This window comes from Corythoichthys intestinalis, chromosome 22 (genome assembly GCF_030265065.1).
Source record: "Corythoichthys intestinalis isolate RoL2023-P3 chromosome 22, ASM3026506v1, whole genome shotgun sequence".
NCBI classification, from domain to species: domain Eukaryota; kingdom Metazoa; phylum Chordata; class Actinopteri; order Syngnathiformes; family Syngnathidae; genus Corythoichthys; species Corythoichthys intestinalis.
Window position 1 is genome coordinate 34740662 of NC_080416.1, and position 18684 is coordinate 34759345.

The window sequence follows — 18684 nt, forward strand, 5'->3', positions numbered from 1 at the left end:
CTGTGGGCGGAAATGCCTTGTTGATGCCAGAGGTCAGATGAGAATGGCCAGACTGGTTCGAGCTGATAGAAAGGCAACAGTGACTTAAATAAGCACCCGTTACAACCAAGGTAGGCAGAAGAGCATCTCTGAACGCACAGTACGTCGAACTTTGAGGCAGATGGGCTACAGCAGCAGAAGACCACGCCGGGTGCCACTCCTTTCAGCTAAGAACAGGAAACTGAGGCTACAATTTGCACAAGCTCATCGAAATTGGACAATAGAAGATTGGGCCCGATTCAGGCCTGATCTGATGAGTCTCGATTTCTGCTGCGACATTCGGATGGTAGGGTCAGAATTTTGCGTCAACAACATGAAAGCATGGATCCATCCTGCCTTGTATCAACGGTTCAGGCTGGTGGTGGTGGTGTAATGGTGTGGGGAATATTTTCTTGGCACTCTTTGGGCCCCTTGGTACCAATTGAGCATCGTTGGAACGCCACAGTCTACCTGAGTATTGTTGCTGACCATGTCTATCCCTTTATGACCACAATGTACCCAACTTCTGATGGCTGCTTTCAGCAGGATAATGCGCCATGTCATAAAGCTGGAATCATCTCAGACTGGTTTTTTGAACATGACAATGAGTTCACTGTACTCAAATGGCCTCCACAGTCACCAGATCTCAATCCAATAGAGAATCTTTGGGATGTGGTGGAACGGGAGATTCGCATCATGGATGTGCAGCCGACAAATCTGCACCAACTGTGTGATGCCATCATGTCAATATGGACCAAACTCTCTGAGGATTGCTTCCAGCACCTTGTTGAATCTATGCCACGAAGAATTGAGGCAGTTCTAAAGGCAAAGGGGGGTCCAACCCGTTACTAGCATGGTGTACCTAATAAAGTGTCCGGTGAGTGTATATACACACGCATATTTTAAACTTTTAAGCAAATTACGTCACAATGAAAATAATGGTGTCTGTAAAAAAGTCAGAGATATCTACCTCATAACTATGGCTTAATTAATTTTTTTTTGTTACTGTTGCATTTTCTCTGTTATTTGAGATGATAAATAATCGATCGATACATGCTACATGGAGTTTTTGGATCGAAAAGAAGTACGCGATATCTCGTTAAAATCGTGGCGTCTATAATCCTGCCCTTGCGTGCTCTCGCCTCCAGTTAGGGTTTTGCTGTTTTTTTTTTTTTTTTTTTTAAATGCCCTCCTGTTCAAAATCGTTCTTCCCCCAGAAAATTGAGATCTTATGCTTTCCAATGATGTATCACATATGCATATAGCACAATTTTAAAATTTGGCCAAATTGGTAGTCTCAGAGCGGAACTTCAAGTCAGTTGCGTGTTTTGCGTGTGGTGGTTGCAATCGGCATGCCGTCGAGCTGAAGAAGGCCTACCGGGCCTTTTTGGCTTGTGGGACTCCTGAGGCACCTGACAGGTACCGGCTGGCCAAGCGGACAACAGCTTTGGCGGTAGCAGAGGCAAAAACAGAGGAGGCAGAGGCATGGGAGGAGTTTGGCGAGGAATACTTGATATAAAATAAATGATTTGGATAAAACGGAGGTGTCGTATGCCCTCTTCTTAATCTTCCACTCTGTATCCATGACACATTTTTGACCTTGGTATTTTGATTTGAAGCAGCAAGAAGTTAAAAACAAACTAAAGATGGGGGAATTGAAAAGAAAGGTAAGACGGGGGTGTGAAAATGCTTCAATTTGATTGTTGAAGTTGCTCCAGCGTCAGCTGAATGTAACAAATGTGGCACTTTGCTCTCACAAGAGAGCAGAGAGAATGGCACCTCGACACTGAGCGAGCATTTAAAAAAACAGCACTGTCAGAAATGATCGTCAAACATCTGTATTAAGAGAGGCTTTAATTTATCATTATGGCATCGTCACAAATGTGATCACACAAAACGCAACCAATCCCAAGCACTGCTTTGTCCAGGTCTGACTGACGCATCCCCTCCCTTTCTTACTAATTTTGGGTTTATTTCAGGCTCGGGCCTGCAAATCAAGTTAATTGATCGTGCCGGGTCGGGCTTCAATACCCGCGGGCATGGGCCTGGTCAGGCTGGATTTTTTAGGCCCGATTTGACCTCTAATTCTTACTACGACAATGTCACATTCCATGCATGTAGAAGCCTCAAACATGTGGCTGGACTGATGGGGGGAAAAAAAAAAATTCTTATTGCATCTCTGGTATTGTTCAGGGCAGCAGGAAAAATGTGTAGGTGGGCCTGCTGCCGTAGGTTGTGGACTCCTGCTTTAAAGGGACTGACACCACCTTTATTATGTCCAGCGAAAAAAATGTTAATACAGTGGTACCTCTACATAAGAATTTAATTAGTTCCAAGACTTGAGTTGTAAAGTCGAAAAGGTCGTATGTCGAGTGGGATTTTCCCATAGGAATGCATTATTATTCGATGAATTTGTTTCACGGCCCGAAAACCAATGCTAAATCCCTCATAAATACTGCAGGTACAATTACACATAGCAAAACAAATTCTAAATGCTAATTGGAATAGTAATATAACCAATCGGGTTCTAGTTTTGCATGCTGTTCCTGAATGCACCGTGTGACTGACGACAGAGTGAGAGAGGCGCGTTACAGTTTTTAACTTTTTTTCCGTGTTCTGTTGATGTTGGCGTCAGCCACGGCGGACAGTAGCTGTGTTGTGTTACACAAGTTCTGAAATAAATGATTAAACCCCTGACGAAGCAGCAGACTTCCTTAACGATGCTACAATAAAAATAATTGCCAGTTGCCACCTCAACTTATAAAGACTGGCGGTCAGAGGAGGACCGTCGAGATCATAGATATATTCCATCATTTCCATCTTAATTTCAATGGTAAGCGTCACCATTTTCCTTTTTTGACCACCTGCACTAACCTTGGGATTTCTCCCCGCTGTGCTGCCGTCTTGGGGCAAAACAATAAAATTGCAACGCTGTTGTAAATTGTATTTTGAGCATGTCGAAACAAATGAAAATTCTGATGTCGAAAGGATCGAATGTCGAGGTACCACTGTACATTGACAAAAAACACCGAATTGATTTTTTTCTGTGTACCAGTGGAGAAATACATCACAAAAGCCACTATTCCCAGCACCGAGCACCATTTTATCAATCATAGTACTATTTTAGCCAAAGCAACCGCTTTTCACATCTTGAAATATAATTTGGTCATTTGTTGACAGTAGGTAGGTATTGCTTTTACCAGCAAGATTTGATATGGCAGTTCAACTTGATACCGGAGCAATACGTTCATTCTTCATGTGTCTTTTAGGTGAATGAGAATTTCAAATGAAGACTGCTCTTTCTCCTTTAGACTCTGTCTGAAGAGCTGGGAGTGTTGCCATGATGCATTCCCTTCTCCGCCACTGAGCAGGGCAGTGACAGTGAACTCATGGCAGCCGTTTAGACACTTGAATGACTTCATGCTCCCATCTGTGAATTGAAACATAAGAGATAATTAGCAAATAAATTGACATTGTGGAATAGCAATAAGGATGTTATATACCTCCAATAAAGTTAGTTGTTATCGTGTCCGATTGCAAGAGCCAGTTGACCTCCCCACAATTAAAAGTTTGGGTACAGGCCCTGATTGAAACGGACTGTACACTTAATTGCGCGGGAGCAAAGTTGAATTTCCAGCTGATTTGTCCTGTACATGAGCCTTCAGTTCGAGCAATATATACCTATAGTGAGAAAAACAAAACTACATCATTCCTTACTACAATCGATGGCGGACCAAAGCTGCTAAAATTAAAACAAATAAAAGTGAAAATATAAATGACTATAAATACAAAAGAGATAAGATAAACATTTAAAATAAATTGTCTATTTAAAATTTTAATATCAGCTGCGTCTTTGTAAAGCTCTTGTGGTCGCCGACAAATCTGCAGGACTTATTTACAGTTGCACCTCGAGATACGAAAGCTTCTGTACACGAAGAATTCAAGCTTTTTTCTAAGGCTGCAACAACTCATCGATTAATAAATTGCCAACGAATTTGATCATCGATTTTTCCTGCAGCTATGAGTAGTTTCTGTTTGGGTCATTGTTTGTGTGTATTGTGAGGCTGCACGTGTCAGTGATTAGAGCAAGAGAGAGAGTTCACTGCTGCAACTGCTGCTGTTTGGGCTGCTGAATCAACTTTACGAAGTGTCGAGTTTTTTGTCTTTTGTGTTGTTAGAACCAATGTGCCTGCGTCAGAGGTGAGTAAATGAAGCCAATTGTATTGTTTGTATTCTTTGTTGTACTTAACACGGAGCGCTAAGCTAGTTAGTGATTATGCTAATCAGTGTCTTAAGTGTCCGTGTGTATTGTGTTTTGGGGAAGCATATTAGTACTTGAGTAATTGTTAGATAGTAAAGTTGTCGCATTTCTTTTTATAAAGAAACAACACACATAAACGCATTCATATATCAGCTTAATCTCCTTTCAACACACAACTCCCATTCAAACTGTATATTGTCATACAAGAGTGTGTGCTTTGAAATTGGATTTGGATTGTATTTATGAACAACTGATCAAGAAAACCTTTTCATTCTGGTCTGCCTCCTCCCCATTCAATTTTGTTGGTTAGTTTGTTTAAAGAAAATAAAAGAGTCATTAAAACAATTTATATTAGCGCTTTGTCCAAAACAAAAGATGTCAATCAGCAAGTTTTTTTTAATTTGAATGAGCAGGAATTTTGCCTGATTTGTGTACTGAGAAATTTTTGTTTTATATTCAGAACCTTTATTTAAAAAAGTTTTATGTACTTAAAAAAAGTAGTTACTGTAATTTTCAGATTTTAAGTCGCTACTTTTTTCCCTCATTTTGAAACCTGCAACTTATAATCCAGTGTAGTGTTTTTGTTGATTTACAGTATTTGTGTTAATAGGTAAAACTTTATTTGACAATGGTGTCATAAAACTGCCATAAGACCATCATAATTATGAAATGACACTATCATGGGCATTAATGAATGCATATGACAGATGTTGTTAAGTGTCATCTGCCAAATTATGTCACTAAATACATTGGATGTCCAGCTTTGATCTTTTACATCCATTTGCTGGATGACACAAACTGACATCGGTCATAAGCATTAATTAATGCTCATGGCAGTTTCATGACATAATTATCATGGTCTTATAGCGCCACTGTAAATTGTGTTGCCAAAATACCATAACTAGCAATTAAAACAATTGGAACAGTAACTGAAGAAATAATTTGCACAGAACATGAAATTTGATTGTTTTTTTACATCTGTAGCGCTGCAATGCATGCTAGGAGGTTGACCGTCTCCCCCAAGGCAAAATGAAGCTTCTTCAAGCAGTGAAGCTTTGCAGCCAATTGGTTCATGATGGTTCATTTGGTTTTATGAGTCTTATGATGCCGCTGTCAAATAAAGTGTTACCGGTTAGTATCTTTTATTGTAAATATTCCATAATACAGTCAGGACAGCTTAGGCTTAACCACCAGTGCGGCTTATCTACAAACAAAAACGGCATTGGTGGGTGGCGGCTTATAGTCAGGTGCGCCTTATCGTCCGAAAATAACGGTAAGTCAGGAAGCTGTAAAAAAAAAAAAAAAAATTGGGGGAAGGAAATAGTCATCCATGTTGTCTTCATTGTAACTTACAACATGCCTAAAAACAACTTCAAGTTAAATTGTGACGGTAATTGAAAAAAAGAGATATCTAATGAATCGTTTAATTAATCGTTCCTCCCAATCACGCCCCTCCAGGTCTCACTGTCATTGCCCACGTGAGCGTTGAAGTCCCCCAGTAGAACGAGGGAGTTCCCAGAGGGGGCGCTCTCCAGCACACCCTCCAAGGACTCCAAAAAGGGTGGGTATTCTGAGCTGCTGTTTGGTGCATAAGCGCAAACAACAGTCAGAACCCGTCCCCCCAGCCGAAGGCTGAGGGAAGCTACCCTCTCGTCTACCGGGGTAAACTCCAACGTACAGGCACCAAGCCGGGGGGCAATAAGTATGCCCACACCTGCTCAGCGCCTCTCACCGTGGGCAGCTCCAGAGTGGAAGAGAGTCCAACCCCTCTCAAGAGGATTGGTACCAGAACCCAAGCTGTGTGTGGAGGAGAGTCCGACTATATCTAGTCAGAACTTCTCTGCCTCACCCATCAGCTCAGGCTCCTTCCCTGCCAGAGAGGTGACATTCCATGTCCCAAGAGTTAGCTTCTGCAGCTGGGGGTTGGACCGCCAAGGCCCCCGCCTTTGGCTGCCGCCCAACTCTCTGCGCACCCGACCCCTTTGGCCCCTCCCACAGGTGGTGAGCCCATGGGAAGGGGAATCCATGTTGCCTTTTCGGGCTGTGCCCGGCCGGGCCCCATGGGGACAGGCCCGGCCACCAGACGCTTGCTTTCGAGCCCCACCTCCAGTCCTGGCTCCAGAGGGGGGCCCCGGTAACCCGCTTCCGGGCAAGGGAAACTGGAGTTCATTTATTTTTCTCATCATAAGGGGTCATTTTGAGCCATGCTTAGTCTGGCCCCTCACCTAGGACCTGTTTGCCATGGGTGACCCTGCCAGGGGCTCAAAGCCCCAGACAACATAGCTCCTAGGATCATTGGGACACGCAAACCCCTCCACCACGATAAGGTGATGACTCACGGAGGAGAGAGGGGCGAGAAGAGGGGAGAGAAGAAAGGGGCGGAGCTGTCAACTGATCACCACCTGGTGGTGTGTTGGCTCCGATGGCGGGGGAAGTTGCTGGCCAGACCTGGCAGGCCCAAACGTATTGTGAGGGTCTGCTGGGAACGCCTGGCAGAATCCCCTGTCAGAAAGAGTTTCAACACCCACCTCAGGCAGAACTTCTCCCTTGTCCCAGGGGAGATGGGGGACATTGAGTCCGAGTGGGCCATGTTCCGCACCTCCATTGTTGAGGCGGCCAATCGGAGCTGTGGCCGTAAGGTGGTTGGTGCCTGTCGTGGTGGCAATCCCCGAACCCGCTGGTGGACACCAGCGGGAAGGGATGCCGTCAAGCTGAAGAAGGAGGCCTATTGGGCCTTTTTGGCCTGTGGGACTCCGGAGGAAGCTGACAGGTACCGGCTGGCCAAGCGGACTGCGGCTTCGGCGGTCGCCGAGGCAAAAACTCGAACATGGGAGGAGTTCGGCGAGGCCATGGAAAACGACTTCCGGACGGCTTCGAGGAAATTCTGGTCCACCATCCGGCGTCTGAGGAGAGGAAAGCAGTGCACCATTAACACTGTGTATAGTGAAGATGGTGTACTGCTGACCTCGACTCGGGACGTCATGAGTCGGTGGGAAGAATACTTCGAAGCCCTCCTCAATTCCACCGACACGCCTTCCTTTGAGGAAGCAGAGTCTGGGGACTCTGAGGTGGGCTCTTTGATCTCTGGGGTTGAAGTCACTGAGGCGGTTGATAAGCTTCTCGGTGGCAAGGCCCTGGGGGTAGATGAGATCCACCCGGAGTTCCCAAAGGCTCTGGATGTTGTAGGGCTGTCATGGCTTACAGGCCTCTACAACATCGCGTGGACATCAGGGACAGTGCCTCTGGATTGGCAGACCGGGGTGGTGGTCCCCTCCAATTATAGAGGAATCACACTCCTCAGCCTCCCCGGTAAAGTCTATTCAGGGGTGCTGGAGAGGAGAGTCCGTCGGGAAGTCGAATCTCGGATTCAGGAGGAGCAGTGTGGTTTTGGTCTAGGCCGTGGAACAGTGTACCAGCTCTACACCCTCAGCAGGGTCCCCGAGGGTGCATGGGAGTTAGCCCAACCAGTCTACATGTGTTTTGTGGATTTGGAGAAGGCGTTCGACCGTGTGCCTAGGGGAGTCCTGCGGAGGGTGCTCCGGGAGTATGGGATACCGAGCCCCTTGGTAAGGGCTGTTCGGTCCCTGTACGACCAGTGTCACAGTCTGGCCCGCATTGCCGGCAGTAAGTCGAATTCGTTCCCAGTGAGGATTGGACTCCGCCAAGGCTGCCCTTTGTCACCGATTCTGTTCATAATTTTTATGGACAGAATTTCTAGGCGCAGCCGAAGCGTTGAGGGTGTCCGGTTTGGTGGCCTCAGCATTGCATCTCTGCTTTTTGCAGATGATGTGGTGCTGTTGGCTTCATCAAGCCATGACCGCCAACTCTCACTGGGGCGGTTCGCAGCCGAGTGTGAAGCGGTTGGGATGAAGATCAGCACCTCCAAATCCGAGACCATGGTCCTCAGCCGGAAAAGGGTGGCATGCCCTCTCCTGGTAGGGGATGAGATCCTGCCCCAAGTGGAGGAGTTCAAGTATCTTGGGGTCTTGTTCATGAGTGAGGGTAGGAGGGAGCGGGAGATTGACAGGCGGATCGGTGAAGCGTCTGCAGTGATGCGGACTCTGCACCGGTCCGTTGTGGTGAAGAAGGAGCTGAGCCAAAAGGCGAAGCTCTCGATTTACCAGTCGATCTACGTTCCTACCCTCACCTATGGTCACGAGCTGTGGGTCTTGACCGAAAGAACAAGATCCCGGATACAAGCAGCCGAAATGAGTTTCCTCCGCAGGGTGTCCAGGCTCTCCCTTAGAGATAGGGTGAGAAGCTCGGTCATCCGGGAGGGGCTTGGTGTCGAGCCACTACTCCTCCACGTTGAGAGGAGCCAGTTGAGGTGGCTCGGGCATCTGGTTCGGATGCCTCCTGGACGCCTCCCTGGAGAGGTGTCCATGTCCCACCGGCAGGAGGCCCCGGGGTCGACCCAGGACACGCTGGAGAGACAATTTCGCTCGGCTGGCCTGGGAACGCCTTGGAATCCCGCCGGAGGAGCTGGCTGAAGTGGCTGGGGAGAGGGAAGTCTGGGCTTCCCTGCTAAAGCTGCTGCCCCCGCAACCTGACCCCGGACTAAGCGGAAGATAAAGGGTGGATGGATGGATGGATGGATGAATCGTTTAATTGCCCAATTAATCGATATAAAAATAATTCTTATTTGCTTCAAAGTACATAATATAATTCATTTAAAGATGGATAATATGTACTATAATAGATCATTCCCACTCGCAAGTGCCATAATGTAACTACGGTGTTGTCCATTTTATTATTCTAATAAGCAGACGAGGCGTGAAAATCCTGCTCAAATTTTTAAGGAAAAATTTCATTTTCACTCTACCAGTTGCACAGTGTAGTGTGTGTACAGTTCCTTACATATAATGTCCCGTGGCCCCAATGGATAATCACATCTCACACTGGGTAATGTAGTTCTAACCACAATTATGTTTGACCATAAATGTAAACAAACGAAATATCACACCATGCGCTACATACTGTTCATGTATATGAAAAAAAATGTAACTTATAAGCCATGCTTTATCACACAGGTGTCAAACCGATTCCAGAAAGGGCCTAGTGGGTGCAGGTTTGCTTTCCAACCAATGAAGAGGACACCTTTTCACCAATTAGATCTTTTACATGTGTAATCAGTTAAACTTTGTCAGGTGCTGCTTGTTTCAGCAGGAAGTTCATTGGTTAAACTCTCTGCGCGTTATCGGTTGGAACAAAATCCAGCACCCACTAGCCCCTTTCTGGAATCGGTTTGACACCTGTGCTTTATCAAGTAAAAGGCACAAACAGTGAGATGAAATAGCAAGCAATGGATGCCTAAGTTAGCTTGTCTTTTAGCACTCTTTGTTTGCTATGAGTTTAAGTCGTCTGGAGAATGACCCTAACAAACAAGTTGCATTTAAGCACCACTAGATAGCGACAAAACATTACAACAAATGAAAACTTGCAATCACATGACATGACAGCAAATTTAATGTGTTTTGTAACAGATTAGGGGATTTATATTTAAAACAAAGAAAAAAAATCACGATACGAAAGCTACTTTAGAACGAATTTATTCACCACATTTTTAGGTAAGAAATATGATCTATATATATTATATATACATGTATTCTCTGCTGGTCAAAAGTATTGCCACCCCTGCAATTCTGTCAGATAATGCTCAATTTCTCCCAGAAAATGATTGCTATAACAAATGCTTTGGTAGTAATGTCTTCATTGATTTTGCTTGCAATGAAAAAACACAAAAGAGAATGGGGGGGGGGGGAATTAATCATTATCATTTTACACAAAACTCCAAAAATGGGCCAGACAAAAGTATTGGCACCCTTTGAAAAATCATGTGATGCTTCTCTAATTTGTGTAATTAACAGTACCTGTTACTTACCTGTGGCACATAACAGGTGGTGGCAATAACTACACTTGCAGCCAGTTAAAATGGATTAAAGTTGACTCAACCTCTGTCCTGTGTCCTTGTGTGCACCACATTGAGCATGGAGAAAAGACAGAAGACCAAAGAACTGTCTGAGGACTTGAGAAGAAAAATTGTGAGGAAGCATTGGCCATCTCAAGGCTACAATTCCCTCTCTGAAGACCTGAATGTTTCTGTGTCTACCGTGAGCAGTGTCATCAATAAGTGTAAAGCCCACGGCACTGTGGCTAACCTCCCTAGATGTGGACGGAAAAGAATAATTGAAGAGAGATTTCAACGAAAGAATGTGCGGATGGTGGATAAAGAACCTCGACTAACATCCAAACAAGCTCAAGCTGTCCTGCAGTCCGAGGGTAGAACTGTGTCAACCAGTACTATCAGTCGGCGTCTGAATGAAATGGGACTATAGGATAGGATACCTAGGAAGACCCCACTTCTGCCCCAGAGACATAAAAAAGTCAGGCTGGAGTTTGCCAAAACTTACCTGAGAAAGCCAAAATTGTTTTGGAAGAATGTTCTCTGGTCAGATGAGACAAAAGCAGGGCTTTTTGGGAAAAGGCATCAACATAGAGTTTACAGGGGAAATGAGGCCTTCAAAGAAAAGAACACGGTCCCCACAGTCAAACATGGCAGTGGTTCCCTGATATTTTGGGGTTGCTTTGCTACCTCTGGCACTGGACTGCTTACTACTGGACCGTGTGTATGGCATTATGAAGCCTGAAGACTACCAACAAATTTTGCAGCATAATGTAGGGCCCAGTGTGAGAAAGCTGTGTCTCCCTCAGAGGTCATGGGTCTTCCAGCAGGAAAATCACCCAAAACACACTTCAAAAAGCACTAGAAAATGGTTGGAGATAAAGCACTGGAGACTTCTAAAGTGGCCAGCAATGAGTCCAGACCTGAATACCATAGAACACCTCTGGAGAGATCTGAAAATGGCAGTTTGGGGAAGCCACCCTTCAAATCTCAGAGACCTGGAGCAGTTGGCCAAAGACAAATTTTCTAAAATTCCAGCAGAGCATTGTAAGAAACTCATTGATGGATACCGGAAGCGGTTGTTCAATGTTATTTTGTCTACAGGTTGTGCTACCAAGTATTAGGCTGAGGGTGCCGATACCTTTTTTCCCCCCTTCATTTTCATTTGTGTTTTTTCATTGCAAGCAAAATAAATGAAGATATTACTATCAAAGCATTTCTAATTGCAATCATTTTCTGGGAGAAATTGAGCATTATCTGACAGAATTGCAGGGGTGCCAATACTTTTGGCCAGCACTGTATATAATGCTAGTATAATGTAATGATTTAATATAAGGCGTGATTAAAAGAAGAATGTCCCAAAATATATATGGAATGTCAGAAAGGAAAAAGGTTACAAAGTTCTAGTTTGGACATGTCCCAGAAGAAAGGCCACCTGGGTCTGATCTGTCGAGACCCCCTGCCTGTAATATAATTTTTCCTGAGTGAAAGCAGTGAATTAGATGTTTTTTTCTTGACACATTTGACATGTAACTGTTGGCTGTTTTCAACAGTGTACATCTAAAAGACATTGATTGTCTAAAAATGGTTCAATATTTGGTGAAATGTCTTGTTTTCTCATTTCTATGCTCTTTCCCTAAAAAAAAAAAAAAAAAAAAAGTTTTATCAGATTACTCGATTAATCAATGGAATTTTTAGTAGAATGCTCGATTACTAAAATATTCGATAGCTGCAGCCCAACTGTATATGTATATTTTTTGATCCCGAAGCAGTAATCGTACCATCTCCCAGTCATTTTCCACCTTCCTAAAGACAGATTCCTTCCTCCACACACATCGATCCCAAGAGGGGATGACCTTAAAGTCATTGGAGATTCGACAGTATTGATCTTTAGTGGCATTGTACAACACGTGCATGAACTTGTCCCGCCTCTCTTTATCAGTGGGCGTGAACACGTAGCCTGCGCCCTGAGATCACAGACAAATAAGAGAATTTTTAAAATAAGGGTTAATTCACTAATTCACACTATATAATACTACCAACATATACAGCACCCGCATAGTAACCTGTGAATTTGAACCTCCGGCCTCTCCTCTTGCTATCTTCCAATCCAGAGACCCAGAGATGCGTCCTCCCAGCTCGCCTTCTTTGGGTTTTTTGGGAGAAATGAACTCAACAAGTTCGATTAGTAGCCTTTTGTTCAGTTCGCCTTTCCTTTCGACACTCAGGGAGCGTTGTCTCTGAGGTATGAAGCCAGATTTTACATTACGATCAACACAGCATCAAGTTTTACAGGGAAAAGGTAAAATCATACCAAAGCATTGAGTCCAATAATGGCATGCAGCAGCAAAGTCTCATGAACACTTGTTCTTCTTGACATAACCTCTTGATGTTTGCAGGAATACCTCCATGTCACATCAACCACCTGCAAAACACACCAAAACATTCACTTTAGTGAGAGTTCTGAGATCTTTTTCCATTTATCATCAGGGGCACATGAAAAAGCAAGCGGCAGTAAACTAACATCTTACTTCTTCTACAGCCTGGACAATTGTTGCCTGGCACGGCCAGACTGTTCTCCCTGTATTTTTCAAACACTGTGAGAATAGTCTGGGAGCCAGCCCATTAACGGCCTCTCGAGCAAGAACAAAATCATCCGTCCAATCAGATTCGACTATTTGCGTAACGTCTTCTTACCGAGCAATGTCACTCTTGCGCTTTGGAAGTCGTCTCCGCAAACATCACAGATTTTGAACGGGAGAGCCGAGAATATGTTCCAATCCGCGGTTAAATCAGTTTTAAATTACCAAAAAAACATCGACACAAGTCAATGACAACAGTCTGTATCGAGCTAGCCATGTTGAATAAACATTTCCGTTCTCTGCTCGCGCTAGTTTCTTGTCGATTTACCAACATCACGTCCGCCCGTCGCTGATTGGTCCGCTCCGCTGTCTGTCTGCTGTGGTGTGCTCTGCCCTGGAAATTTGATCAGCTCAACGGTCGCCAGACTCAATAGCTGGAACAGCGGTGAGTCTGGTGTACCGGGCTACGACAATTCTGCATTCAATTGCAGAGCATATTTAGAAAACTAACCTCGTATTTACACTGACAGATTAAAATTATTATTATCAGAGATGGGTAGTAACACATTACATTTACTTGAGTAACATGTACTTCTTGGGAAGTTTTACCACGCCATACTTTTTACTTCAGTAGATATGTGAAGGGTTAGTAACGCTGTTACTCTGCTACGCTGGGCTAGAGTTTTTTTTCCTCCTCACTCTACATATTAGCTTTGACTAGTTTTGCCAGAGGATCCGACAGTGACTCTACCAGTTTCACCAATGAGACGTCGCAATGGAAATCACATGACTATTATAGCAATCAGACTTAACAATACAGTCACATTGCCACATAAAAGCTTGCAATCAAAAGTCTCATGGCCTGTTCAAGCACGTGGCGTCTTTGAAACGCTGTAAAAATTAAACTACAGGGTTCCCCCTACTTATATAAGATTGTGGCGCAACGCCACACCAAAATAAAGGCTGCCACACCTTGCAAATGAGGTTTTTTTTTAAAGGCCGTTGTTCTGCCCTTCATTTTGCAATGTGCATTTTTCGTTCCTGCTTTTATTTTGACAGCCGTCCGACAGGAAGGAAGTACCGCGGCGGCCATTTTTGTAGTCGTTTCGTCAGTCCGCCGTTTGACGAGAGCTGGGCAGCATTGTTTATTGTGCTCACGCTATTCTAAACTTGTCGTGTTGTTTGCGCCTTCGAAGGCATCGTCTGTAAGTACAACATTTTTCACATATAGTTATTTAGCGATTTATGTGTCATATTTGGAGCGTTTTGACCACTTTGTAAACTTTGGCAGCTGCTGCATGCTTCATTTGAATATTAGAATATTGAGAGGCATTGTATAGGAATTGGCTTCATATATATATGACATATATAGCATATTGATAGTCAGACCTGTCAATCATTTTCGTTCTGTACATTCTATTTCTTTTAGTTTCACCTGGGTTCATTTTTGGATGTGACAGTGCAGCTAAATAAAAGCACCTGGAGCTTGGATGCTGCTTCCTGACTCCCGCATTCATTTTTGAATGGAGTTTGACTTGCTGCGAACTTGTGTCCGCTTACACACAAGGGGAGCAGTATAGCCGTTTCAAACTAGCGGTAGCCTTGTGTGAAAGGTTCATAGCAACCTATTCAATGTGAATTGGAACGCCCATAACTAAGCGCGCCCCCCTTAAGAGACAAACGGACTGGGGGGCTGTGACGCAGAGGGAAGAGAGTAGGAAGAATGGGAGAACGGATAGCGAGAGATGGCGCGATCGGCCCGATTTCCAATCACGTGATCGGATCAGGACATCCCTAATTATTTCCTTCTTGATTCCAATGGAAAGCTTCTTTTTTCCCCACCTGCACTAACCTTCTTGGGATCCATGTTGATTTCTCTCACAAGAAAATCTGCCGTGCTGCTGTCTTGCGAGAAAACTATGACATTGCAGCGCTGTCATAAATTGTCATATTTCGAGCACATCGTCATATGTCGAGACAAATAAGTCAGATTTTACGTCAGATGTCGAAAGGATCGTATGTTGAGGTACTACAGTTTTTCACGTTATAAAATATTCTATTCATAATATCAAAGTAAATGAATGTGCATACATGATGCCAATGGTGCAACATACCTGGTCCCGTGAGAAGGCCATAATATAGGAAAGTTCCTTCCCCCAGCCAAGCTCGTACAGTAAAGGTTTATCACATACATTCTCGCATGAGTCACAGTGCAGCCAGCGGCGCTGAGAAACGGAGTATATCTCTGTCCATACATGATCTGAAAAATGACAAGACAACGCTTAGCCCAAAAAATACAAATGTTTCTACCGACAGAAATACACAAAATACTTTTATTGTCGCAATGGAAGCTTTGCTGTGATGTTTGGTATCTACGTACATCATTGTATGGATTGTACTCATATTTCTTTTTCCTCCACACACGACGAGTAAAGTTTGCACCAAAAAAGTTCTACTTTGGTCTCATCTGACCACATGACTTTCTCCCATGCCCCCTCTGCATCATTCAGATGGTGCCTGGCAAACTTCAGATGGACCTTCATATGTACTGGCTTCAACAGGGGAACCTTCTGAGCAATGCATGATTTTAAACATTTGCACCGTAACGTTGTAATGACAGTAGTCGTTGAAACTGTGCATCCAGCTCTCTTCAGGTCATTGACCAGCTCCTGCCTTGTAGTTCGAGGCTAAGCCCTCACTTTTCTCATCATGAGTGATGCCCCACAAAGAGATATTGTACTTTGAGCCCCAGTCCAAAGTAGATTATCAGTCATGTTTAGCCTTTTCCATTTTCTAACATTTACTCTAACCAAGCATCTTTCCAATTGTCCAATAGCCTTTTCCAGCTTTGGAACAATTTTTTCTCTGGTCTCTTTTGAAAGCTCTCTGGTCTTGCCCATGGTAGCAGTTAGATTATGACTGACTGTGAGGTGCACAGGTGACAATAACGGGCTGAAACGGGTAGTTGGTGGGTGTTTACTAATGGGGAAGACTGACAACTCTTTGAATGTCATAATTATTGCTGATTCTCAGGGGTGCAAATACTAATGAACCCCAGTAAATGACAAAATAATGTATTTAAAAAAAGCATACACTGTGTTTTCTAGATTTTTTTTAGATTATGTCTATGAGTGGAAATGCATCTACGATTGAAATTTCAGACCTCTACCTATTTTCTAGGTGGGTGAATTGCAAAATCACAAGGGGTGCTAGTACTTCCGCTCCTCACTGTGTATATATATATATATATATATATACACAGTACATACATACATACATGCATTACATTTTTGCATCGGGAGAAAATTATTTTTTTTTACTGACAGTCCCTGACAAAAGTCTTGTCGCTTATCCATTTTGGAGAAACAATTGCTAATAACCTGACTTTTAATTATTCAATTGGTTTCATAAATGGCTCATATGAAAGCCAAGACCCTCGCAAATAATGTTGAATATACAAAAATATGTTTCACTGAAAAAAGATTTATCATTTAATAAAGACATAAAGGTCAAATTTTGGCAAGACAAAAGTTTTGTCGCCTACAGAAAGTAGTGTGAAAATTGAACAAAAAATGTACTTCAAATACAAAAGTATGTTACATAACATAAAACAAATTAAGTAGTGGTGCTGTGAGATCCAAATTTAATATTTTGTATGACTTCCATTGGCTGCATCCATGCGGTTAAGGATTCATCAATTTATTAAGTCATCAGGAACATCAAAGAAAGCAGTCTTGCATGCCTCCCAGAGTTCATCAACATTCTTGGGTTTCGTCTTCCATGCTTCCTCTTTCATCCTGTTCATGTCTGGTGACTGGGCTGGCCAGTCCTGGAGGATCTTGATCTTCTTTGCCTTGAGGAACTTTGAGGTAAAGATTTAAGTATGCGATGGAGCACCATCCTGCTGCAGAATTTGTCCCTTTTTATGGTTAGGAATGTAAGAGGCAGATTTGTTGATCTTTCAGACTATTTATGTTGCCTTCCACCCTGCAGATCTCTCGTACACCTCCATACTGGATGTAACCCCAGACCATGATTTTGCCACCACCAAACTTCAGTTTTCTGAGTTAATCTCGGATCCAAGCGAGCTCCAGTAGGTCTCCTGCAATATTTGCAGCGACTGTGGTGTAATTCAATGGAAGATTCATCTGAAAAATCCACCTTTTGCCACTTTTCCAGCGTCCATCCTTTTGACAGGCTTTGGGCCTTTGGGCACATGCCACACGGTTTTTAAATTGTCTGCACCCCGAGAGATCTGAAGGCTGGAAGGCAACATAAATAGTCTGAAATATCAAAAAATCTTAGCTGCCTCTTACATTCCTAACGATAAAAAGGGACCGATTCTGCAGCAGGATGGTGCTCCGTCGCATACTTCAATCTCTACCTCAAAGTTCAAGGCAAAGAAGATCAAGCTCCTCCAGGACTGGCCAGCCCAGTCACCAGACATGAACATCATTGAGCATGTCTGGGGTAGGATGAAAGAGGAACCATGGAAGACGAGACCCAATAATGTTGATGAACTCTGGGAGACATGCAAGACTGCTTTCTTTTATGTTCCTGATGACTTCATCAATAAATTGTATGAATCCTTGCCGAACCGCTTGGATGCAGCCCTTCAAGCCCATGGAAGTCATACAAAATATTAAATTTGGATCTCACAGCACCACTACTTAATTCGCTTGTGTTATGTAACTTATGTAACTGTAATTTTCACACTACTTTCTGTAGGCGAAAAAACGTTTGTCTTGCCAAAATTTAACCTTTATGTTTTCATTAAATGATAAATCTTTTTTCAGTGAAACAAATATATTTATGTACATTCAACATCATTTGGGAGGGTCTTAGCTTTCTTATGAGCCATTTCTGAAAACAATTGAATAATTAATAGTACGGTTATTAGCAATTGTTTCTACAAAATGGATAAGCGACAAAACTTTCGTCAGGGACTGTATAAAGTAAATTTTAAAGCAAGTACTTTTTGTACTTTTACATGAGTAAATTCTTTCTTAGATACTTGTACTTACATTTTCTGCACTTGTATCTGAACTTAAAAAAAGTAAATATTTGATCTACCACTGATATGCACATATATGCATTTAAATACTACTCTGTATGCACAATGTTCGCTTGATTTAACTACCAACTACGCACGCACGGACACAAATCTACTGTAGTCAATGTGACGAGTAAAATCCAAGCATTTTCAGGGATTTCAAGGACCCTGTACGAACCCTCAAGTAACATTTGGACGGTGATGAATGTGTCTAAAACCCATACCTGTGCTGTCCCAGATGTACCTAGCCTCAAGGCCAACAGCTCTGCAACATAGGGTAAAACAGTTGGCCCACTCCCCACATCGTCCCTTTCTGGTTGTGAGAAGCTTCTCCGGGTTGTTGTACCTTGTGTTATATACAAAGGGAAAAACGGGTAAATGTCAGAAAATGGATAATAACTTATGCTGGGCTAACAACTAAAGACTGACTGCAAAAGACTTCCAGCTCACATCTAAAGACAACTTATTGAGCGACTGAACAACATGAATGTTATCACAGCAACCATGTGAGTCTCTGTAAGTAAATCACTTGATTTTTATTTTTTAATTGTTTATTTTACACTTTAAAAACTACCATTGTGCTCTCAGTATTTGGAAATGACAAGCTATTGGATGGTTCGGTTTAATGACAAAGGTTAGCAACTCATTAGGAAAAGCTTATTTTAGAATTTTCTTTTTAATTTGACTTTTATTGTGTTTTTCCCCCATCACAATGTTTCATCATAACTTGTTCTTTTTGGCTTGGCTAGGTTTATTGCTAAGGTTAATGTGTTGCTTTAGAGGGAACGCGGTATCCAGCTGCCCTGTTGCTCTTATTTTTTAAATGCCCAGTAACAAAGCACTCGTACCTCACTGATGTCTACTGTTT

The 18684-nt window shown here is 43.2% G+C and overlaps 1 protein-coding gene across 2 annotated transcripts in view; it reads right to left on the reverse strand.

Moving 5' to 3' along the window:
- Nucleotide 1: 1 nt before the first annotated feature.
- The window catches only part of ngly1 (N-glycanase 1), a 31879-nt gene continuing 13196 nt past the window's right edge, over nt 2-18684 (reverse strand). Inside the window, exons 6-12 of one of the 2 annotated variants that reach the window (XM_057827566.1) lie at nt 18041-18162; nt 14878-15023; nt 12496-12606; nt 12248-12421; nt 11963-12148; nt 3522-3699; nt 2-3448 (exon numbers count right to left, since the gene is read on the reverse strand). In XM_057827566.1, the coding sequence (XP_057683549.1) occupies nt 3273-3448; nt 3522-3699; nt 11963-12148; nt 12248-12421; nt 12496-12606; nt 14878-15023; nt 18041-18162 (1093 nt within the window). In that variant the 3' untranslated portion in view covers nt 2-3272. The remainder of the gene's footprint in view (nt 3449-3521; nt 3700-11962; nt 12149-12247; nt 12422-12495; nt 12607-14877; nt 15024-18040; nt 18163-18684) is intronic. The other variant, XM_057827565.1, reaches the window with a different exon arrangement.